Source organism: Ichthyophthirius multifiliis (genome assembly GCF_000220395.1).
Source record: "Ichthyophthirius multifiliis unplaced genomic scaffold scaff_1120509251339, whole genome shotgun sequence".
Taxonomy (NCBI): domain Eukaryota; phylum Ciliophora; class Oligohymenophorea; order Hymenostomatida; genus Ichthyophthirius; species Ichthyophthirius multifiliis.
In genome coordinates this window covers 24,857-48,547 of record NW_004085970.1, presented here as the reverse complement: position 1 = coordinate 48,547, position 23,691 = coordinate 24,857, and the positions used below count along the sequence as shown (strand labels likewise).

Here is a 23,691-nt window from a genome sequence, read left to right as displayed (position 1 = left end):
GATTTGTCCTCTTGATAATGGATCTGATTAATTAGTTGTATAAATTATATAATTAGCATAAAGTAAAAATATTACTGTTATACATGCTTGTAATAGGGCTAGATTGGGAAAAGCTTTTACAGGAAAATTCGGACCGAGAATTAGTGTAGTTGCTGTACTTAATTATGAAGGTATGAATGAATAGTTTAAAGATTTAATGAAACTTGTGGAAAAATAAAAGCTATTATTTCTAGAATAATATCCTTAAAATTGATAATTCTTTTTAGTTTAATAAAAATAAAGTTTTTAATGATATATTTAAAAGAAATATTTAAAAAAAATATATTATATATATATATATATATATATATATATATATATATATATATATATTTTTTTTTAATATTGAGTTTTATGTATTCATTATTAATTTATTTTTAAAATTTATTTTAAGTTTTTTTAATAATTTATTTATATATTTATAATATTTTATTTTTTTTAATCATATGTATTTTTTTAATATTTAAATATTTATGATATTTTTATATTTTTAATCTAATAAATTTAAGTTTAATTAATATTTTTTTTTAATTTCCTCATATCATAAATATTAATAGAATAAGTTAATATATAAATTTTATATATTAATATCTGTAATTTACATTTTATTTTTAATATAGAATTTTATTTGTATAAAAAATAAAATTAAAATTTTTAATTGTTTTTTTTCAAGTTGTAAATAATTTTATTTTATTCTATTTTTTTATAATTATTAAAACAATAAAATAAAATATAATAAATAGTTTTTCTATTATTTTAAATAATATATAAATCTATTTATAGAATTTTTAAAATATTAAATTTTAAATATAACCTTTATACAAAAAGAAATAAAAATTAAATAATAGTAAAAAAAAAATATGTCTTAACGAAAATAAAAAATAAATAAAAAAAACACACTCAAATAAATTTTATAAAAAAAAAAAAAAAAAATTAATAAAATATATAAAAAAAATTAAATAGATAGTTAAAAAATGTAAAAAACATTAAAAAAATTATCAATATCAGGTTAATAAAATCTCGAGCCAATAACACCTCCAAGACAACTTTAAGTCAGTAATAACAAAAGTCCAAGCATGCAAGCTTCTTCTACAAAAAAGTAAAAACTAAAAAATAAAAATAGCTATTAAAATAAAAATAGAGATGTATCTCCTAACAGAAAATGGGTTTAAAATAAAGCTTTAGACAGTGTAGCCATATTAGGAAGTGAATTCGAATAAGCAATGAAAGAAATAGAAAATGCTTAAGATGAAATACAGAGATGTTATGAAAAATAAGAACAAATGCGTTAATATATAGATTAATAAAAAGAAGAAATGCAATGTAAAAATTAAGAAATCGATATTTTAAAATTAGAAAAAGAGAAACTTTAAATACGATTTGATGATATAGATTTAAAGAATTAATATAATATTTATAAGATAAAAAGCTTAGAAAGAAAAATTACTGATTTAGAACAAAAACTAATTTAATAGGAATAAAATAACTAATATAAGGAATCTATAGAAGAACTAAATAAAAGAATTAAAATTTTTTCGAAAAATATATAAGATAGAGATAATACTCTTGAACACTAACTTTAATAAATTGAAATTTTTATGATTGAAAATTCTGAACTTAAAACTGAAAATGAAGATTTGAAATAATATATAACCAAACTAAATTAAGTATGAAATATAAATAATTATATTATAATATATTATAAACAAAATATAAAGTAAATTAATATTTTACATGATCATATAGATAATAGTATTATTGATTCAGTAAAATATTCTTTAAAAATGTAAAGTATTTAACTTTAAAAATATGAAAATTAAGAAGTTTAGGTATAAAAGCAAAATTATGAACATATAATTCATCATATTATAGAATAATATAATGAAGATAAACATTCAAATAATGAAAACAAGATTATATAAAAAAGAATAAAAGGTGAATAAGTAATAAGCCCTTAAAATAATAAAAATATAAAAGAGTCTTCAAAAATAATTTAAGAAAACGAAAAATTAGTGTAAGAAGAATGGACAGAAGATTTGAAGAAGAAATCAAACAGAAAATATGAATTATAAAGTTAGGAATAAGAAGAAAAGGAAGGAGAAGAAGATGTTGAATATGAAGAGGAATAAGAAAAAAAAAAAAAGAACAATAAAAAAAAGATGAAGATATAAAAAAAGATAAAGAAATAGAAAATTAAGAAAATGAATAAAAATTAAATAAAAAAAAAAGAAATAATTTAAGAGGAATGTCTAAATCAACTAATAATAATAAAAATGAGAAATAATAAATAAACAAACTTTTTGGTAATTTAAATAATCAATAAGAAAATATAAATGTATAAGAGTAATAAATAAAAACTTTAAATTAAAAAGAAATAAATTCAGAAATAGAAATAAATAAACAAAAAATATAAATAAAATAATAATAATAATAAAATATATAATCTATTATTTAAAATAGAGCATAGTCCTTATCTACAAATACAAGAAACGAACCTTTATATGTTAGTTTTTAAAATGAAGAAAGTTTTAATTCTTTAAACTTCAATTAATAATATTATATTTATTAAGAAAATAATCAACAAAAATAAGTAAATTTTTATTAATAATAAATTTATTTTTTATAAGAAAAAAATAAAAATCTTTATAGAATATTTAATTTTCAAAATTTCCTAATATTTTCAAAGAATAAACTTTAAATTTAAGATATTATAATAAACAAAAAAAAGGAGAAGAATTTAAAAAATAAGAAATTCATGAATAACTTCTTTAATAACAATCAATAAAAAATTAATAAATTCGTTAAAAATATTCGAATTCAATGCAAATAAATGATAAATAATTGAATAAAGAAACACTAGAACTCTCTTTAAGATCACATTAATAATACAATAAGGAATTATTAGATAATGAATTTATTCTTTTTAATCAAAAAAATAATAATTTAGATTTTTAATAATAATAAATACATAATACTTCCTAATGTAATACTTAATAAAGATAATCTATTAATTGTAAATAATAATAATTATTAAGTAATACATAATAATAAATAATTGAATCATAATAATAATAATAATAATTATAAAATTCTACTTTAAATGATTATTAAAATTAATAATTAATTAATTCTTAATAATAATAAGTTTAAGATAATAGTGTAATTAATACCTAATTATAATAAATTTAAAAAATATAAGATTAACAAAAAAAATATCAAATATAATAATAAATAAATTTATAGCAAAATATATAATCTAATTATTAATAATAATAATATATAATATCTTAATAAAAGTAATAAGAAAACTCTTTTTTAAATTAAAATAGTATATAATAAAATTTATAAGAATGTTTAAAAAAACATTTATTAAATAAATAAAATGAACAAAATATGTAATAATAAATATCTTAATAAACATAATAAGAAAGTTAATTATAAAATTAAATAAATTAATATAAAATAGACAAATAAAATAATAATTAATAATAAACATAATAATAAAGTTCATTATAAATTTTATTTGGTTCGTAAGTAGAAGAGAAAGAAAACAATTCATAAAAATAAATAATAAATAATTAATAATAATAAATATATTAAATATAATAATAATATTAATAATAATAATAATAATAATAATAATAATAATAATAATAATTTTTCCCATACACTAAATACAATAATAAATAATTAATAAATTTTTAGAAATAAAAATAATCAAGCGATTCAATAAATAATTTTAATGAATAAATATAATAGGACGATTAAATTTTCGATTAGAATGTTTTTATCTAAATTTAATCATAAACAATTGATAAAAGTATATAATATAAATTATGTTTAAATTAATTATCTTCTTCTTAGAACAGAAATCTTTAATTATTAAATTAATAAAATATTATTTAAAGTACAGATTTATAACCCTAATAATAGTAAATAAATTTAAATTTCTATTCAAAAAATATTTAATCATCAAATTAATTATAAAAAAGCACATAAGAAAATAATATTTACTAATAAGTAAATATGTAAAATAATCCAAATTAATAATAATCAGTTTCATCTTTAAAAAGTAGCTAATAATTAAAGGTAAATATATCTGTAAAAATAGATAAATATGGTAATTTTTAACTTACAGATAGTTAATAAGAAAGATCATTAATAGATGGACAAAATAATATGTTAGATAAGGTAATTTTCTTGAATTAATAATTAAATGAATATGTTAGATAAATTAAAATTTTGAAAAAAAAAGTAAATGAAAGTGCAACCTAATAAATTAATAATTAAATTTTCTTAGAATTAAAAAATAAAATGGAAAAATAAAATATTAACTATTAATAAGAATTTGAAGAAATAAGGAATTATTATGAATAGAAAATTTAATAATTATTATAAGTATTTTTAAAAAATAATAAATTATTATATTACAATTAATTAAAAGGAATATTTATTAATAAACGATATAACCTAATAAAAAGATAATATAATAAAAGAATTAGTAAAAGAAAAAGAGTAAATACAAAATTTAAGTGAATTAATATTTGAGGAAAAAGACAAATTAGTAAATGAATTATTAGAAATAAAAGTAGAGTAATAAAAGAGAATTATATAAATGCATAATTAAAATAAAGAAAATGAAGAGAATAAAAGCTATATTATTTGCTTAAAAAAAGATTTGGATGTCTGGAAAGGGAAATATAAAAGTTTAAAAAAGAAATTAATTTATTAAGAAGTTAATTTGAAAATTACAAAGATTAAATTATTTAAGATATTTAATAATAATTTGATTTAAAATAAAATAATTATTAGTGTATTATTTCTTAAATTAAAAAAAATATTAAGAAGATTCCAATGTTTCGACAGCTAAAGATATTATAATTTAATAGGATTATTTACAAAATCCTTAAAACCCATAATCTTTCTAAGTTAGAGAAAATTCAAATAATGATAAAAATATCAATGATGATTAATTCTTATAAGATTTAAATGAATAACTTAATACTTTATAAATTAATTAGAAAAATAAAAACAAATATAATTATTAAAATTAAATTGAAAATGAATTTAATACTTAATAAATACTTGTTATTTTAAAAGATTAGTATGAAAATGCTCTTGAACGAGTTACTAATAATTTACAAGATAATTAGGAAATATAAATAAGAAAATGAATTAATAAATTTTTTTTATTTTTTTTTGTAAGAAAATACATTAATTTAATTTTTAAAGTATATTTATATATATATATTTTTCGTTTTGTTTTATATAAATAATAATATAAATTTAAAATTATAAATAGAATTATTTATTTTTATGAGTATTTTGATATATTAAATTTATTATATAAATATATATATATATATATATATATATATATATATATATTTTTTTTTTTTTCTCAATTTAAAACATAATCTAAATATTCTTTTAATACTTTATTTTCAATTTTTATATTTCCAATTAAACTTTTTATATATTTCTTTTATTAATTTGTAATTGCATTATTTGCTAAATTTTATTACATAAATAATATTTTTCCTATAAATTTAATTTTTTTTTAATCATTATTAGAATTTTTTATCAGCAAATATATAGTTTTTTAATCATTCATGATACATTTTTTAATTTTTTTTGCTAAAAAATTACTATTTAAACTTAAAATTGATAATATATTATATAAATTAATAAACAATTCCGATATAAATTCATTTAACTATTTTTTTGCATATAAATTAAATAAATATTCTTAAATCTAGAATATTTATTTTATTATTTAATTATTTTCAATAATATTATGTAAATAATTTTATTATAAACAAAATATATTCAAAAATTCAATCGAAAAATATATTAATTCTATATGTAAACTTTTTAAAAAATTAGAAAAAATTTCCAAAATTTAATCTAAAAACTCATTTTCTAATTTTTGATTTTTTTTTAGAATAATTTATAAGCTTTTAATCAAAAAATCAACATTTTTATTGTTTTTAATATCATTTTCAGAAAAATTTGTCAATATTTTTAATAAAATTATACTTTCTTATTTATTTTCGATCTCATTTATTTTATTTATTATATTTTTTTGAATATTTTCTTAAAACAAAATTAATTATAATTATTCACTAAAACTACATATGTATAACAATTAAAGTTCTTTTATAGTATTATTTTAAAAATATTCATCAATAATATTTAAAAACCATTCTTATTTTCCAAAATTATGATTATTTATATATTAAATTATTAAAAATTTAAATAAAATGGTGTTTTTATCATCCTTTATTTCTTTTTTTATTTATTCTATTATAATTTGGTTATTTTATTAGAAAATTTCTTGAAAAATGTCCATTATTTTTATTAAAGTTTTCTCTTTTTAAATTTTACTTGTAAATATTTTTTATATGTTTTCTTTTTAAATTAATTTAATAAGTATATATTCATTTTCGAACTTTAAAATTTCTAAAAATTAAAATAAATCTTTGTATTTGAATTCTTATTATAAAAATAATTAATTTATATATTATTCACTATTTTATTTAATTTCTAATTTTATTATTTATTAAATTATTTATTTTTAATTTTTTTCTTCTTTTATTTTATTTATTATTGTTTTTATTATTTATTATCTTTAGTTAAAATCCTAAATATTTAATAATTCATTATATATATTAAATAATAGTTATTGTCTTTTTTCATATTCATGATTATAAATAATACTATTTATTGCATATTAGTACGATTCTTAGTAATTTTATTTTCATAATAATAATTAGAAATTATGTAATTAACTCTTGATATTTATTAATCTGTTATTTCATCAATTACTAAACATTATATTAAATGATTTATCCCTTCATTATATTCTTTATCTTTTAGAAATTATTTGGCATAATTAATTTTACTTTTAATCATCTAATTTTATCTCTTTTTTAAAAATAAATTTAAGAATTTAAATTATATTATAAAATATGATTTTTTTGTAAAAATTAAAAATAAAATAACTAATTTAAAAATTTTTTGAAATTAAAAAAATAGTTATTTTTATAAAAAAATTATATAAATAATTGAAATTTTAATGTGAAAAAAATAATTCAGGTGATATAATAAAATTAAAAAGCCAAATACTTAAAAAATTATATTTAATAAAATATAAACTAATTAGGATTTTAAATTTAGTTGATTTTAAAACTTATTAAAAGTATCTTTACATATAAAATATCAATGAAAAAGAATAATTGTTTAATAATACTTTTATTTAAAAAAAATTGTCAAAAAATTTACCTTTTTAATATATATATATATATATTTATTTAATAGTTTAATTTAGTTTATTTAATTATTTTCTAAATAATACTAGAAATTTTATTATTGATTGATTTTAAAATCTTAATTTAAAATTAATATACTATTTTCTACTTTTTAAAAATATATTAACAATTGATGCTACCTTTTATAATTGTTAATTTATTATAATAACGATTTTAATTAAGATTTGTAAATTAAAATTAGATTAATTATAATTAATAAATTAAATAATCTTGAAAATAATTTTTTTTATTATAAATAGAATATTATAATTAAATATTTTAATAATTTTTATGTTTAAAACTTTTTAATAATTAATTATATTTTTTATTTTTATTTTATTATGGAAAATATTAAAATATTAATATATATATATGTAGATTAAATATATAGAATTATTAATTTTTTATTTTTATCAAAAATAAAATATTTATTATTATTTTTTTTATAAAACCCTAATCTAAAAAATAAGACCATGATCCATTTTTTTTTTCACCATATTTAATTTTTTATAAAAATTAGAGAAATAATAAAATATTAAGAAAGTTATTTTAATTAATTCATCTTCATAAAATTATATTAAATAATAAATAAGTCTAATTTATAAACTCAAATAATACTAGCTTAGAGTTAAATTTGACATTAATATAATATTTGTTAAGTATTATAAATCTATTAATAAAAATGTGAATCTTATTAATCTAATTTCGATTATTATAATTAAATGATAAACATTATTTCTTTTTATTAAAAAAATCTTAATAATATTTAAAACTAGGCTATTAAAAACATTAACTTATATTATCTAAAAAATTATTTATACAAAAAAAAAATATATTAATAAAGAAAAAAAAGAATAAAAAAAATAAAAAAAATAAGAGAGAAAAAAAAAAATCAAATAAATAAAAAAAAAATGAATTAAAACATAATTTAAAATAACGAACAACTTGACGAATAGCCCGTATAAGAAAATCCTTCATATGCAGATATGGTATATTAAATAAAACCTCATAATAATGAAAAAAAGCATGGTTGTTTATATTTAGGTGGTATAAAAGCAGCATGTGACTTAGCTTTTTTGAAAGAAAATAATATAAAAGCAGTTTTAACAGTATAAGATTGTGACGAATTATAGTATGAGTAAAATACATAAATAAATCATCATAAAATATGCGCAAGTGATTGTTCTACTTATGATATAAAAAAGGACTTTTACGAATCATATGAATTTATTAATGAAAATTTGGAAAAAACTAATGTATTGGTTCATTGCTTCAAAGGAGTTTCAAGAAGTCCTACTATTTGTATAGCTTATTTAATGAAAAAAGAAAATATTAGATGCTCAGAAGCTTATTAGGAAATAAAAAAACATAGAAAAGAAGTTAATCCTAATGGAGGTTTTATGTTTCATTTAGAAAAATTTTATTAAGAAATAAGATAGTAAAATAATTAAAAATTAATTAAATGATGATTTTTTTTTTTTTTTTTTAAATAACAATATTGTTGTTTGTCTTTATAAAAATATAATCTTTAATTTTATTTCTTTAATTATTATTATATTTTCTCTCTTCTTTATATTTTCTATTTTATTTTTTTTAATAAAATATTTAGTTTTTCTACTTTTATTATTATATTAATGTAAATACTAAAAATAAAATAAAATTTGTATTTATTAAAAATAAATTCATATATAATTATATACTTATATTTATTTATTTTTTTACTAATAATGATATTAATATTAATAAGACAAAAAATATTATATAAATAAATTATTGAACTTTAAATAAAATATGAATATTATAAATTAATAATAAAAAATAGAATAGCTTAATGAAAGTGAAATTTTAGAATGTTTAAAATCATTTTATAATTCTCAGTAAGAAAATATAAGATAACAAGCAAATGATTATTTATTAAGTAAAGAGTTTCATCCATATTTTCCATTAATGTTACTATAAATTTATGAATAATCAAATGTAAATAAAAAAATAAATGAAATTAAAATATATTTATTTATTTATTTATTATAAATTTAATATTTTTTAAAAAAGGATTAAACTATTAAATTATCTTCTTTTATGTATTTAAAAAATGTAATAAAAAGATATTGGAAAAAACCAATAGAATAAAAAAAAAGTAAAAAAAAAGTTAAAAAATGATATATATATATATATATATATATATAATATATATATAATATATATATTTATTTATTTTTCTTAAAAATATAAAATTTAAAGATCCTATATGTGAATAACCGAAAAAATAAATTCGAGAATATTTAATAAATATGCTAAATACAATATAGTCTCCTAGTTTTCGGAAACATTTAAATGATTGTTTATGCCTAATAGTAAAAGGAGATCATCCTTTAATATTTAGCTAATTATATGTTTATATTGAATAATTAATGCAATAAATATAGATTTAATTACAAGAAAGAAACATAGAAATTTTATTTTAATAATAAACATAGAATTTGTTTAAAACTTTTTAAAATGTTTTAAAAGAATAATAAAAAAAATAAATACAACATACATAATAATAAAGTAAATTAACTACAATTATATACTCTATATGGGAACAAATAAATACTATAATATAATAAATACATCCTAGTAATAAATAATATTTGTTATTGGCCAAAACATCATGTTCGCTTGATAAAATGATGTGTTTTTCAATACTTTCAGCCAACTTTAATATTATTTAATAGATGTATTTTTAAAAATAAAAAATATATTTTACATATATTTTTTATTTTTAAAAATAAATAAATAAGGGAATCAGTAACACATATAATACAATGTTTATTATTAAAAATTTCCGACTTATTAAATAAACTAGAAGAAAATTAATAAAATTAAGATTTAAATGAACTTTTTGAAAAAGAATTAAAAATACTTCTTTTGGGTTTAACTAAAATCTAAGTATAATATCCTCTTGCCTTTTATAAAATATTATAAGAATATTTAAGCTTGATTTAAATTTTAGTTACTTAAACAGAAAAATATAAGAGCGAAATTTTAGTTAAATGCGGATTTTTTACACTTTATAAAACTTGTAAATAATTTGTTTATTATACAAATAATGAAAACTATATATAAGCAAATTTAAAGAATAAAAATTTAGAACAATTAAAATAATATTAATAGATTTGTAATTAATAATTTGTGAGTTTTTTCAGTTAAAATGAAATCGAAAATATCTTAAATATGGCGATTTAAAAAATCTTCCCTAACTTTTACACCTCAGGGAATAAAGAAGATGAAGAAATAGAAAGATAAGATGAAGATGAGGAAAATTACTTAGATTTAGAAACTGATATTTGTGAAAATTCAATTTTTAATTTAGCCATTTCAGCAGTAGAGTAACTTACTATACGTTTTCCTGAAAAAACAATAACCTTAATATAAATATTAATGAATAATTTACTTGAATGTAAAAAATTAAAAAAATATATTAATAATAATAATAAAAAAAAAGCAAATTACACATGTATAGATATATAATATTAAGATGGAATATTCGCTTTAGTAGGTTTAATTCCAAAATAATTAAAAAAATTAAACGTAGAACCTACTTAAATAATTAACTTTTTTTCGTTATTAGAATACTTATATTTTAATATAAAAAAACTACCTTTTTCATCCAAAAGAATTCCCATTTTAATCTCTAGATGGTTCATTTATTTACCTCCAAATACACTTACTTAAATTTATTAAATTTTACTTTAAATTATTAATGAAAATAATAGACCTTCGATATAATTTTAATGTTGTATTTGTATTTAAAAGCTTATTAAAAATAATGTCTAGTTAGATTTTGCGAATATCATTTCTAAACTAGCACCTGTTATTGAATCTCTTCTTGGAAAATTCGAGTAGCCATCAACTTAGTGGCCTTTAATATAGTTTCTTACATTGATTTTATAAAAAGCGGAAGGATAACATGAATAGTTGTTCGATCTTTTGAATAATAAAGCTCTATTGGATTTAATAAAAACAGAAAATAATCTATTAAAAGAAGCTCTGGTGGATATGTTTATGAATTTGATAGCCTGTATGCCTAGAGGACATTATATGCCAGAGATGTATAAACTTTCTTTATAATTTATAGATAATGTGTTAATTAAGAGAGTTTTAGATCCTAACATATTAAAATTATGGCATTTTATTATAAAAGAATATTAAATAAACCAAAATATAGAAAATGAGATGAAATAAATTTTATAAAACACATCTAATTATTAATTTAAAGTCAAGAAGAGCTTTCTATTGTCAAAAGTATTAGTATTATTGAAGAATATTTACTTTTGGGGTTTATAAGTTGTGATTCTGTTGAGATTATGCATTTTATTTTAAAAAAATATGAAATTGCAAATAATTATGCATAAAATGGGACTGAAGTAGATGAATATTAGAGTGTTTAAATTAAATTAACTGCTTTTAATTTAATTGGGACTTTGCTTTTAATTTTATTAAATAAAGGGCATCTTAATGTGTTTTTTTAAATGAAGGGTAAGGGTTTTAAACTTAGATTTTAAATTTACTTATTTAAGATTTGTCTAATTAAAAAATTAATGCTAATATTAAATATATTTAGGCTTTTAGAAGTGTTTTGTAAACTATTTTTAATAGATTTATTATTGCGGATTATTTATAGATTTTCTAATTTATTTAGTGTAATTTATTTATATAAAAAAAATCTATATATATAGATTTATTATTTTTTAGAATAAGGATATAATCTTGATGAATTTATAAAAAATTGGATAAGAAATATGGAATATGTAGAAAGCAAAAATACTTCGAAAATTAATATTATTGCTATTATGTAGGTTATATGTAGTTTTTCAGGTGAGTTATTTAATTTGACTTATGAGTATATATTTGGTAAAATTATTAATGGATTGTAGATAATAAATGATAATTAATCTAAATAAATAAAAAATACTTAAGCTATTAATTCAAGAATGTGTGAAAATGAAGGATCAGAAAGGAAAACTTTACTTAGAAAAACTTAATTATACGAAGATGTTAATATTAATTAACTTTTTAAAGAAAAAATTTAAGTAATAAATCTTTTTATTATATTTTTATAATTTTTTTGAAAAATAATAAAAAAAAAGTAATGTATTAAAATATTTAATTTTAGATTAGAAAATTTGTAAATTTTATAATAAGATTAGTAAAAATAATAGTTCATATATAGATTAAATATTATGTGATTTATTTATTTTTTTAATATATAATAAATATTAAATTATATTAATTTATTTAAATGTAAAAAATTAAAAATTTATATTCAATTAAAAAATTATATAAGTTTTATATTTATAAAATTTTATTATTATTTATGAAAAAAATAAAAAAAATTATTTTAATTAAATAAAAAGAATTTATTTTCAATTATAAATAAAATGTATTTTATATAAATTCTATATTATATAAAAGATAATCTAAAAATATTTAATAAAAAAATTCATAAATATTAAAATATTATTATTTTTATAATAATAAAATATATATATTTTTTTTATTTTTATATTTTTATATTTATATTTATTTATTTATATGCATTTATTTATATATTTATTTATTTATTCATTTATAATATTTTTAAATTTTTTTTTTTTTATAATATTTATTTAAATAAATAACTAATTAATTGTTAAATATTTAATATTATATATTTTATCATAAATAATGCTTTTTTGTTAAATTTTAATCTACAGCAAAAATTAAATTTATAATCATATTTTACATTTTATTTTTTTAAAAAAGATATTTTTTTTATTTAACCTTTATATATTCTATATTAATTTTTTTTTAACTAGCTTTTACTTCTATTTTTTTTTTTTAGTAAATTTTAAGCAATATAGTAATAACAAAAAACTAATAATTATTATTTATTTACTTATGATTATTAAAACAAAATTAAAATGAAATAAAAATAATAAATTGATAAATAATAAATCCTTCATTAAATAAAACAAAACAAAATTCAACTAATCTAAAAGCCATCTTAAAAAATATCAAAAATTCTCAAAAACGATATCATATGTTATTTAATCGAAGAAAATATCATCCTATCATTTGGTCTAGCAACCATAGCCTACAAAGTCCTTAGAAACAATTTCATAGATTTACTAAAAAATTCTAAAGATAAAGAAACACAAGATTAATACTTAAAAACATTATTCAAAAAAGGAAATAATAGACTCATCGAGGTTTGGAAAAGAAAAATAAAGTAATATATGGAATAAAAAATACAAGAAACAATCGTAGAGGCGACAATAATAACTCTATAAGTGATTACTTAGAGTATTGAAAAATAGAAATTCGCTTAATTTATAGAAGAATATTTAGAAAATTATACTAAGAATATAATTTAAGTATTAAGATAGGAGGATAAGGAAAATGAATTTAATAAACTGAAATTTCAATAGGAGTTATTTTTTTTGGTTAAGAACCCTGAAGAATTTATATGGGAAAAATACGATGAATTTTATAGAAAAAATGATAATAATAATAATTAAAAAGACGGGTTTAATAAATTAATTTTTATTTTATAAAATTTTAATGATGAAGATATATCTTAAAAAAATTTAATTGATGAATAAAAAAGATAATGATGATAATTTTTTTTGTTTTAATTATTATAAAAATAAAAATAAAAAATATTTTTGTTTTAATTATTAAAAAATAAAAAAAAGAAGAAGAATATTTGTTTAATCAATCTGAATAATCATCATCACTATTATATTCATTAATTCTAGTTTTATTAATTTTCATAGAAAAACCTTTTTCGTCTTTATTTTAAGGTACCATAACACCACTTTTAACCAATCTTCTTGCCAAAACAATAGTTTTGAAGTCATCTTTGGCTCCAAGTTCTTCAAATCCAATAATTCTGTCCTTCGCTACCCCATCGATAAAACATACGATTGTCGGGAGCATTCTTATAGCCAACTTTTGTATGAAGAAGGGAGATTTTTCTGCATCTAAATAGAAGAATTTACACTCAGGATGTATTTGGGCAATTTAAATTAAATGATTGTCAATAATTTTACATCTTTCGAAATCATTATGGAAGAAATGAACTACAGAAAATTTATTTTTAGTAACACTGGATAAAAATTCATCTTCATTAATTTATCTATACTCACCTATTCCTTATTTCTTTTGCTAAACTTGGGCATTATTTCTATTTAATTCGTCAATTTTTTCAGCTTTCATTCTATCGAGTATTTTTCTTGATTCTTCGTCGAAAAATTCATCATCAGAAAGGTCGGAATTTTCACAAGATTTTTATGTTTGACGGGATTTTATTACTATGCCTTTAGGCTCTTTTTTATTTTATTGGTTTTAGCCCATTTATAATTTAAGTTTATCACGTATGGCTTTTTCCATTACCTATTTATTTATTTATTTTGATATTTGAATATACGTGTATTTATTTTTTTAGATTATTACCACTTCAGTTAACATGTTACCCATTAATGGATTACTCATTTTTTTTTGTGTTTTTTTAAGTTTTAAATTATTTTTATGTTTTATTATTTAAATAATTTTAAATTTTTTTATTTTTACTTTAAAATAATTATATTGAAGTATAGATAAACTATTATTTTTTTTAAATATAAAAAATTTAAAATATAATTATTATTTTTTTATATAAAATATCAATAAATAAATCAAAATAGAAGACAAATAAAATTAATATATATTTTTAGAAATCAATAATTATTATATTTTTTATTATTTAAATAAAACAAAAATTATAGTTTTTAAGTTGATGATATATAATTAATTGTATAACTTCTTAATTTTATATTATATATATATATATATATATATATTAGAATAATACATTAGGAAATAAAATATTATTTTAAGGTTAATATAATTTTTTTATTTATATATCTTAATTTATATATTATTAATAAAGGATTATTTATATAAATAACTAATAAAATATAATAATTATAATAAATAAAGAAATAACTATATTTTTATTTAAGTTATATATATTAATAAAATAATGAACACACTTTTTAGATGTGCATAATGTTGCAAAAAATTTTAATTTTCTCAAATTTTAACTTGTTTAAGATGCAATTAATGTTCTTGTAAATAATGTTTTAAATTTGATAAAAAAGTTAATTTAAAAAAATGAATAATTTTTCATATTAAATAATTATAAATATTGTTAAAAAAAAAATCAAAAGGGTTTAACAGTTTAATAAAAAAATTTATTCGAATAAAAATCAATTGGAAAATGTTGTGTTTTTGATTTATTATTTTGTTCTAATTTATAGATAAATGTATAAATAATAATAATAAAAATAAAATAATATTTATAATAAAAAATTTAAAGAACAACCTTAAATGGTGTTTTGATTCTGATTTATCAAATACTTGGTTAATTTCAATATAAGAAAATAAGTATAATTTATTTATTTAAGCTCTATAAAAAATAAAAAAAGACATTATGAATATTATTTAAACCTTTCAACTAGCAAATATTCCGAAAATTTAGATATAATTTAAATAAAAAAAGACATATATGAAGAAAATGTATATAATACTAAAAATTTAAATATATCATTTGCTGATATTCTCGATAAATTATAATAAAATATACAAGAAGAAGATATAAAATAAAACCAAAGTAATGTATTACGTGCATTTATATCTTATATGTTAGAAAGAAATAAACTTACAGAAAAAAAATATACGTAAAAGGACATGGAATGTTAACTTTATTTTTATTATGTTTCGCCTCTTGTAATAGAGCTTTTTGCATAATGAAAGATATATATTCTTTATTATATCCAGAGGTAATTCATCCACATAAATTTAAATTCGATGAAAATATTTAGTATATTATAAGAGTTTATGTGGATAATTTTCATAAAAAAAAAGCTCCATAAGCAATTGAAATCGAGAAAATATATGAGTTTACAAGAAAATATGTTTCATATTAATATAATTATTTTCTTTTGAATTAATTAAACTTTTCAACTGTTTTTGTTATTCTTAATGAAATGTTATAAACAAAAAATGTTTTTTTTTTTTTTTTATTATTTATTAATTTTAATTAAATAAAAAAATAAGTTTGAAGTTTTCCCAAGAGCTCTAGCAACAATTATTCATTTAAATTTCAAAAAAATAATGGAGTTGACAAATATTGAAGAAAGTCTAAAAGACGTAATTTAAAATTAAGTTTAACATGATTAAATGAAATAAAGTCTTGATAATAAATGGATTAATAATTTAACAAAGGAAGAAATTAATGGAACAATAGAAGAATTTTAATTAGAAAATTATAAGTTTATTATATTATATTTATATATTATTTATAAACTAAAATTAGCTTTTAAAAAAATAAATATAAAATTGGAGCTGAAGAAATAGATTAATAAATCAAAAATCTGATAAGAAAAGATAAACAAAAATATAAAATAATGGAAGAACATTATTTAAAATAATAATAAGATTATAAAAACTCATTAAGTATATTAATGAAATAATTGGAAGAAAGTAAAAGTAAATTAAGAAAGACGGAAATTCAAAAAAACAATTTAATTATATAAAATGAAGCTTTAATAAAAAAGTATGAAATTTAAGAAACAGAAAATTATGATATGTAAAACAAATTACAATTTTTAAATGAAAAAATTTCGAAAGATTAAAATCATTTCAATAAAGAATATGAAATTTAAATATAATAATTAAAAGAAGAAAATATATCACTTAAATAAGATATATAAAAATTAGAATAAATTCAAAGTTTTAATATAAATTCTATAAAAGAATAACTTATAGAAAAAGAAATTATTATAAATTAATTAAAAAAATAAATTAAAGAAAGTGTTAATAATAATAATAATAATAATAATAATAATAATAATAATAATAATAATAATAATAATAATAAAAATGATAATGATAATCATATACATAACGATTATTATAATAATGATCTTAATAATTAAAATGATGAATTTTTTGCTATATATCCTGGTTAAAATAATTCTACAATTTTTCAATGATGATTTAAAAATATTATTTTATTATTTTTAACTATCATTTTTAAAACATAATATTTTAATTTAATATATTATTTATAGTATATTTTTAAAATTTATATAAAAATAAATATAAATTATAATATATATATTTATATTAATTTTTATATATTAATATGATTTTATTTTATTAAATTATATTAAAGATAAAAAATTATTGTATAAATTATATATATATATATATATATATATATATATATATATATATATATATATACTATTTTTATTACATATTTTTATTAATATAAAATAAATAATATAATTTCCTTTAAAAATATAAAAATTAATTTTAAATATAATTAAATATAAATGGGTCGAGGCATAAATTTTAATAGATAAAAAATATAAAATGTCAAAATTAGGTATAAAATATTTTTAATTATGAAAAATATATTTATTTTAATAAATAAAGACGCGATAAAGCTAAGAATATCAAAAAATAAAAAAAAATACTATAGTAGAAAAAGTTTTAAATGAATAAAGTAATAAAATGCAAGAAGAAAATAATTATCCTTTAGATAAAAAGGCTAGACGTGAACTAAAAAAAAGGAATAAAAAATATAAAAAAAACAAAGAAAATAATATAATAATGAATAAAAAAAAATATGATTTAAGAAGAATGAAAAAAAAAAAATATTAAAATAATAATAATAAAAAAAAGATTTATATACAAAAAAAAATGAATAAAAAAATAATATATATAATTATTTTATATATATTAATTATATGAGTCTAAAATATTTTTTAATTTTAATTTTTATTTTTAATTTTTTTGTTTTGTTTTATTCTCATTTATTATTAATATAAACAAAAATATATTTTAATTTATTATTATTTTTAATTATTTATTATCCATATAAACATCAAAAGTTAAGTATTATTTTATATCAAAAATATTTATATTTGTTTTTATACTTTTTACATTAATATATAATATTAACAATTATTAATTTTATATATTATAAAATAGTTATTTGTATATAATTATATATTTTTATTTTAATATTTTTTTTTAAAAAAAATATTATATATTTATTTTATTTTTTAAATAAAATTAAAAATTATTAATTTTTTTTTATTTAAAGTAAATAATTAAATAGCACATAAATATATTGCATTTTTATATAAAACTATATATTTCCTTTACATTAATACATTAATAATGTTTTTAATAATATTTATATTAAAAAACAAATATAAAGAAGGACTTATCATTTTTTCTTTTATTATTATTTTTTCTTTTTTTAAGTTTCAGGTTTTGTCTCTTCTTGCATTATGTTTAAATCTTCGAATTGATTTGAAAATATTTTAGATGCGGCTTAAACAAATTATTCTATTTTCTAAAAATCTTTTTGATCTTTTAGTTTCAAAATTATATTTTTTGCATCATTTGTAACTTTTAAAAAACAAATACTTTTCTTATGGTTATATTTTACAACTAAACGCGTTTTGAATGGATTTTCTTAAATTAAATCGACTGCTAAATCTCTAAAATTTTCATAATCATGTATATATTTTTTCATTTCTTTAGTTTTTTTTTATTATATTTTTTTTAATAATCTTTTTTTTTTAATATTAATATTATTACTTTATTAGAAAAAATAAAAAAGATCTTTGAAAATTATATTATTAATAATGTTAAATATAAAGAAAATATGAAGAATTAATTAAAAATCTTTAAAAATACATAAAAAAAAATTATATTAATTTATATTTTATAATGCTTAAAATTATCTTTATATTATTATAAAAAAAAACTTAATTTACATATACATTAATAATTAAATTAAATTAAATAATAAAATATATTAAAAATTATAAATATGCGACAATAGGAAAGAAAAGATGCTCCTTCTATATAAATAAATTTGTAAGAAAATAAAACTGAAAGATAAAGGAACAATTCAGAGGCTTTTTAAAAAATTTAAAATAAAGACGAATAATTGATAAAATAAAAGATTTTGGAAAAGAATCAAATACAAATGCAATTGGAAAAACAAAGACAAATAAATTAAATTGCAAAAAAAGAAAATAATATTCTTTAGGAAAAATTAGAAAAATTAAAGTAAAAATTATTTTTGCTATAAACAAATCCAAAATAAAAAAAGAAAAGTGATTAATTATATATCTAAAAATAAATTAATTTAAAAAAATACTCATCAATTTCGATTTTAGACAATTAATTCATATAAAATTAAAATGAATTAATTTAAAGTGGATAGTTTATGAAGAGTTAAAATACTATTTTTGATATTTTAGATGAATTAAAAGATGTAAAAGAAGATGCAAATTTAAATAAAAAAAAATCTATAAGCTTTAAATAAAATTAAAAAGAACATTATAAATATTCAATTTTATAAAATAAAAAACTATCATGATTAAGTAAAAATATTTTAATCTAAAACTTTTTATTAAACTAAAAAAAATGATTATTGTAATTATAAAAATAGTTAGCTAAAAAATGAAAAAATAAATTAATATATTAATATATAAATATATATATATATATATTTTTATAAATATTTATATTTTTATATATAAATGAATTCAAATTATTTTATTTTAAAAATAAATAATTAAATATATAATTTCAATATATAATTTCATATTAAATAATAATTAATTTTAAATTATTTTATATTTTTAATATATATTTACCTAATTTGTTTTTTTTATTTACTAAATCTTAAAAAATTTATGTTTAAAATATACATAATTTTTTTTTATTTTTATAATTTTAATAATTACAATAAAATAAAATAAAATAAAATAAAAAGATATATTTTTTGATTATAAATTTAAATAAATTACAAACAATTATATTTTTTTTTATAAAATATTAATATTTTTTATTTAATTCATATTAAATATATATATATAAATATATATATATATATATATATATATATATATATTTATATATACTTATATATCATATTTTTAGTGTTTTAATGTATAAGAATTATTCAATAATCTTATTTATAAAATTATATAATTTTATCAATTAATGTAGAATAATCTATAACTTTATTTTATTTATCATAATTAAGGAATTTTTATTTTATTCCCTGATTATTTTTAATTTATTCAGAATTATATAATTTTAACATTTTCCCAATTAAATGAATAAACTATAAATATAAACTTTCTCCAAGTTATTTTATTAATTCTTCCTATTAAATTAAAAAATTTATATATATTATTTTTTAATAAAAAATAACCTTTGTTATATTTTAGTAGTTTTCTTTTTAATTTGAAAAATCCTCAAAATTATAAAAATAAATATTTTTATTATTTAATTAAATATTTTTAATATTTTCATATTAATTGTTTTTTCTTTCTCTTCATTTATTTTGTTTTAAATAAAGTTTTCTTTTTCTTCAAATAGTTTTTTATTTTTAATTTTTTCTGATTAATGTTTTTAGAAGATTAAATTTGGACTACTTTAGCTATCATTAGTACTGCATTCAGAAATGATTTTTTTTCCTAAAACAGGAAGATTTGTTAAAACAAACTTCTTTTAAGGATTTATAATGTTTAATTTATTAAAATTTGTTCTAATTTTTTATGGAGATCGTAAAAAAATATTATTTTAAGGTAAAAAGTCTTAATTTGTTTGTATTTATTCAATAGATTTTTATTTTTTAATTCCTGCATGAGTAAATTATATTTTCAGAATTTTATTTTTGAATTATAAATTATTATTTTTTTTAAATTTTTCTTGTATTTTTTTTATTATTTCATTCTCTAAAATATAATTATATATTAAAATATTGTATATATATATTTTTTTTAAAAAAAATATATAAATAAAAAATACAATTTACCTTAAAATTAATATATATCAGGCCTATTTTTTGGTAATTTTTACAAAAGTAATTATATTAAATTATTAAAATCAGCTGAAACAGTTTGATTCAGTTAAACTTATGAATTTTTTATATTATTATATACAGCTAATATATTATTCCCTACAAAAGGATATTTTAAATAATTTAATTAATAGAAAAATATTCCAAAGCTCCAAATATCAACTTTAAAGCTATAGTGGTCTCCATCTATAATTTCTGGTGCAATATAATAAGGGGTTCCTTTTTTTATTTTTTAATAAAAAAAATATAAGTATATATATATATAATTTATAAAAATAAATACCTACATAAGTATTGCATAAATCTTTAGTAGATTCAAGAGATTTAGATACTCCGAAATCTCCTAGAAGGATATTATTTTCTGAGTTTAAAAATATGTTTTAAGCTTTTATATCTCGATGTATTATTTTATTATCGTGTATATATTTTAATGCATCTATTATTTATATAATCCATATTTTGATTTAATTTTGGTCAAATTTTTGATTATTTTTTATCATTTAGTTTATTTTTTATTACATATCACCCCCTATTTTTATTTCTATACGTTTTTTATTATTATTTTATTACCTTCAGCATATTAAATTATTATGCAAAGATATTTTCTTTTTTATATAAAAGCAGATTCACACTTTATAATATTTGGATGATTTAATTTTTTCATTATTTAATATTCTTCTAAGGTCTTTTCTTAAGATTTTAAATCTAAATATTTTAATAGTATTTTTTTTAAAACATACATTTATTTTGGTTTTTCTATAATATGACATAAATAAACTTTTGATTAAGAATTTTTCGAAAGTGTTTTTATTTTTACATATTTATTGTTTTACAAATCAATAAAAAATTAATTTTTTTAATTCATATATTATTTTTTATTGGCAATATGATAGTTTTTATTTCTTTTTTTTGCCTTTTATATTTTTTAAAAAATATAAATTTATTAAATTGTTTTTTTTTTTAAAAAAAAATTATTATTTATGTCAATATATATTTATATTTGTTTTTTAATTGATGAATTAATTATTTTATGCATTTTTTTTTTTCTCTTTTTAATAATTTTTTCAAATTAACTTAGTTTATAAATAATAAAATCTTACTCCCTATATTTCAGTTGAAAATTATATAAAATAACATTAAATTAATATAAGTTTAATAAGTATTTTAATTATTTTATAAGTTATAAATATTTTATAAATTTAAATTAATTAATATATTTGATAATTTTTTTTATAATTATTAATATTATAATTTATTCTTATCAAATATATTATTTATTTAAAACATAAGACTTATTAAATATAATATTTTTTATTAAAAATGTTATAATTTGTTAACTAAATATATAAATAGAGATATAAATATAATTCATCTAATAAATAAGTAATAATGTATAAAATTTTTCAAATAAATGATTTTTAATAACTCTATATTTTTTTTTTAAATTATTATATATTTAAATTTGTAAAACTTATAAAGATTTAATTTATTAATTTTTTTAATAATTCATTATATAATTTCGATTTTTTTTTATAATATTAAATCATTTTTATTATAACATTTTTTTGATTATCAATTATAAAAACTTTATGATTGAATTATATTTTATTTTAATTTTACAAAAACCAATAATAAATAAAAAATGATAAAAAACAATAAAATTTATATAATTATATATTTAGTTTAAAAATATAAATATTATTCATTATTTAGTAACATTTTTATATATTTTTTATTTTTCTTATTACCAAAAATGATTTCTTATAAATTATATTTTATTTTTTTTCAAAAAAAAATCAAATATTATAAAATATTATTTTTAATAATAGTTTATAGCATATAGAACATTTGTGTTATTATAAAATTTTTCTATATAAAAATTAAATTCTTTTTAAATTTAATTAATATTATTGTAACTTAAACTAAAAAAAAATTTAGAAAATAGAAATAATACTTTTTATTTTCTATTCATTAAAAATAGAAAAAATAATAAATAATATTATAATTAGTTGTTTAACGAATATTTAATTAATATATTATATTCATTATTACATTTTATGTAAATAAATATTTTTTTTAAATAGTGATAATAGAAAAGACACTATGTATACAGAAAATCTATTACAAAAGATATTTTAAATATTTATTAGAGTTAAGCAATTAAAATACCATTAATTTATAATTAATAAAATAAAATTAAAAAACATTAAAAAAAAAAACTAAAAAAATGACTAAATATCACTAAGAAGAATAAAACTTAAACAAACAAATTTGTTCTAAAAAAATTTTAAAATCTTAATTTAATCTTAATATATTAATAGAAAAAATACAAAGAAAATCTTCAATGAAAACTGACTATGAATCGCCTTCTAC

The 23,691-nt window shown here is 14.3% G+C and overlaps 3 protein-coding genes across 3 annotated transcripts, besides 39 other annotated features; 1 reads left to right on the top strand and 2 right to left on the bottom strand. All coding sequences in view use genetic code 6, as the record gives it.

Annotated features, from left to right (window-relative positions):
* Nucleotides 1-293: 293 nt before the first annotated feature.
* Nucleotides 294-323: a microsatellite.
* Nucleotides 320-372: a microsatellite.
* A 33-nt stretch (nucleotides 373-405) lies between these two features.
* Nucleotides 406-475: a microsatellite.
* A 1,715-nt stretch (nucleotides 476-2,190) lies between these two features.
* Nucleotides 2,191-2,232: a microsatellite.
* Nucleotides 2,233-2,423: 191 nt separating this feature from the next.
* Nucleotides 2,424-2,482: a microsatellite.
* Nucleotides 2,432-2,483: a microsatellite.
* A 555-nt stretch (nucleotides 2,484-3,038) lies between these two features.
* Nucleotides 3,039-3,088: a microsatellite.
* Nucleotides 3,056-3,118: a microsatellite.
* Nucleotides 3,056-3,126: a microsatellite.
* Nucleotides 3,127-3,605: 479 nt separating this feature from the next.
* Nucleotides 3,606-3,697: a microsatellite.
* A 1,685-nt stretch (nucleotides 3,698-5,382) lies between these two features.
* Nucleotides 5,383-5,427: a microsatellite.
* A 2,727-nt stretch (nucleotides 5,428-8,154) lies between these two features.
* Nucleotides 8,155-8,200: a microsatellite.
* Nucleotides 8,155-8,201: a microsatellite.
* A 59-nt stretch (nucleotides 8,202-8,260) lies between these two features.
* IMG5_184860 (hypothetical protein) lies at nucleotides 8,261-10,014 on the top strand (the record flags this gene model as incomplete). The annotated part of the gene is made up of 3 exons (XM_004027312.1): nucleotides 8,261-8,787; nucleotides 9,402-9,486; nucleotides 9,970-10,014. The coding sequence occupies 3 exons, from the start codon at nucleotides 8,261-8,263 to the stop codon at nucleotides 10,012-10,014; spliced, it is 657 nt and encodes a 218-aa protein (XP_004027361.1).
* Nucleotides 8,875-8,903: a microsatellite.
* Nucleotides 9,477-9,506: a microsatellite.
* Nucleotides 9,509-9,556: a microsatellite.
* Nucleotides 10,015-12,622: 2,608 nt separating the features above from the next.
* Nucleotides 12,623-12,672: a microsatellite.
* A 43-nt stretch (nucleotides 12,673-12,715) lies between these two features.
* Nucleotides 12,716-12,782: a microsatellite.
* A 57-nt stretch (nucleotides 12,783-12,839) lies between these two features.
* Nucleotides 12,840-12,887: a microsatellite.
* Nucleotides 12,886-12,928: a microsatellite.
* Nucleotides 12,888-12,964: a microsatellite.
* Nucleotides 12,894-12,971: a microsatellite.
* Nucleotides 12,898-12,971: a microsatellite.
* A 1,172-nt stretch (nucleotides 12,972-14,143) lies between these two features.
* On the bottom strand, nucleotides 14,144-14,554 carry IMG5_184850 (hypothetical protein; the record flags this gene model as incomplete). The annotated part of the gene is made up of 1 exon (XM_004027311.1): nucleotides 14,144-14,554. One exon carries the CDS (start codon nucleotides 14,552-14,554, stop codon nucleotides 14,144-14,146), a length of 411 nt encoding a protein of 136 aa, XP_004027360.1.
* A 335-nt stretch (nucleotides 14,555-14,889) lies between these two features.
* Nucleotides 14,890-14,941: a microsatellite.
* Nucleotides 14,942-15,184: 243 nt separating this feature from the next.
* Nucleotides 15,185-15,214: a microsatellite.
* Nucleotides 15,215-17,232: 2,018 nt separating this feature from the next.
* Nucleotides 17,233-17,311: a microsatellite.
* A 302-nt stretch (nucleotides 17,312-17,613) lies between these two features.
* Nucleotides 17,614-17,663: a microsatellite.
* Nucleotides 17,664-18,187: 524 nt separating this feature from the next.
* Nucleotides 18,188-18,218: a microsatellite.
* A 46-nt stretch (nucleotides 18,219-18,264) lies between these two features.
* Nucleotides 18,265-18,298: a microsatellite.
* A 356-nt stretch (nucleotides 18,299-18,654) lies between these two features.
* Nucleotides 18,655-18,689: a microsatellite.
* Nucleotides 18,690-18,977: 288 nt separating this feature from the next.
* Nucleotides 18,978-19,016: a microsatellite.
* A 206-nt stretch (nucleotides 19,017-19,222) lies between these two features.
* Nucleotides 19,223-19,264: a microsatellite.
* A 678-nt stretch (nucleotides 19,265-19,942) lies between these two features.
* Nucleotides 19,943-19,986: a microsatellite.
* Nucleotides 19,987-20,025: 39 nt separating this feature from the next.
* Nucleotides 20,026-20,052: a microsatellite.
* Nucleotides 20,053-20,194: 142 nt separating this feature from the next.
* Nucleotides 20,195-20,221: a microsatellite.
* Nucleotides 20,201-20,285: a microsatellite.
* A 28-nt stretch (nucleotides 20,286-20,313) lies between these two features.
* Nucleotides 20,314-20,384: a microsatellite.
* A 734-nt stretch (nucleotides 20,385-21,118) lies between these two features.
* On the bottom strand, nucleotides 21,119-22,183 carry IMG5_184840 (protein kinase domain protein; the record flags this gene model as incomplete). The annotated part of the gene is made up of 3 exons (XM_004027310.1): nucleotides 21,119-21,537; nucleotides 21,602-21,847; nucleotides 21,889-22,183. 3 exons carry the CDS (start codon nucleotides 22,181-22,183, stop codon nucleotides 21,119-21,121), a joined length of 960 nt encoding a protein of 319 aa, XP_004027359.1.
* Nucleotides 21,705-21,748: a microsatellite.
* A 1,316-nt stretch (nucleotides 22,184-23,499) lies between the features above and the next one.
* Nucleotides 23,500-23,545: a microsatellite.
* Between the last annotated feature and the right edge of the window lie 146 nt (nucleotides 23,546-23,691).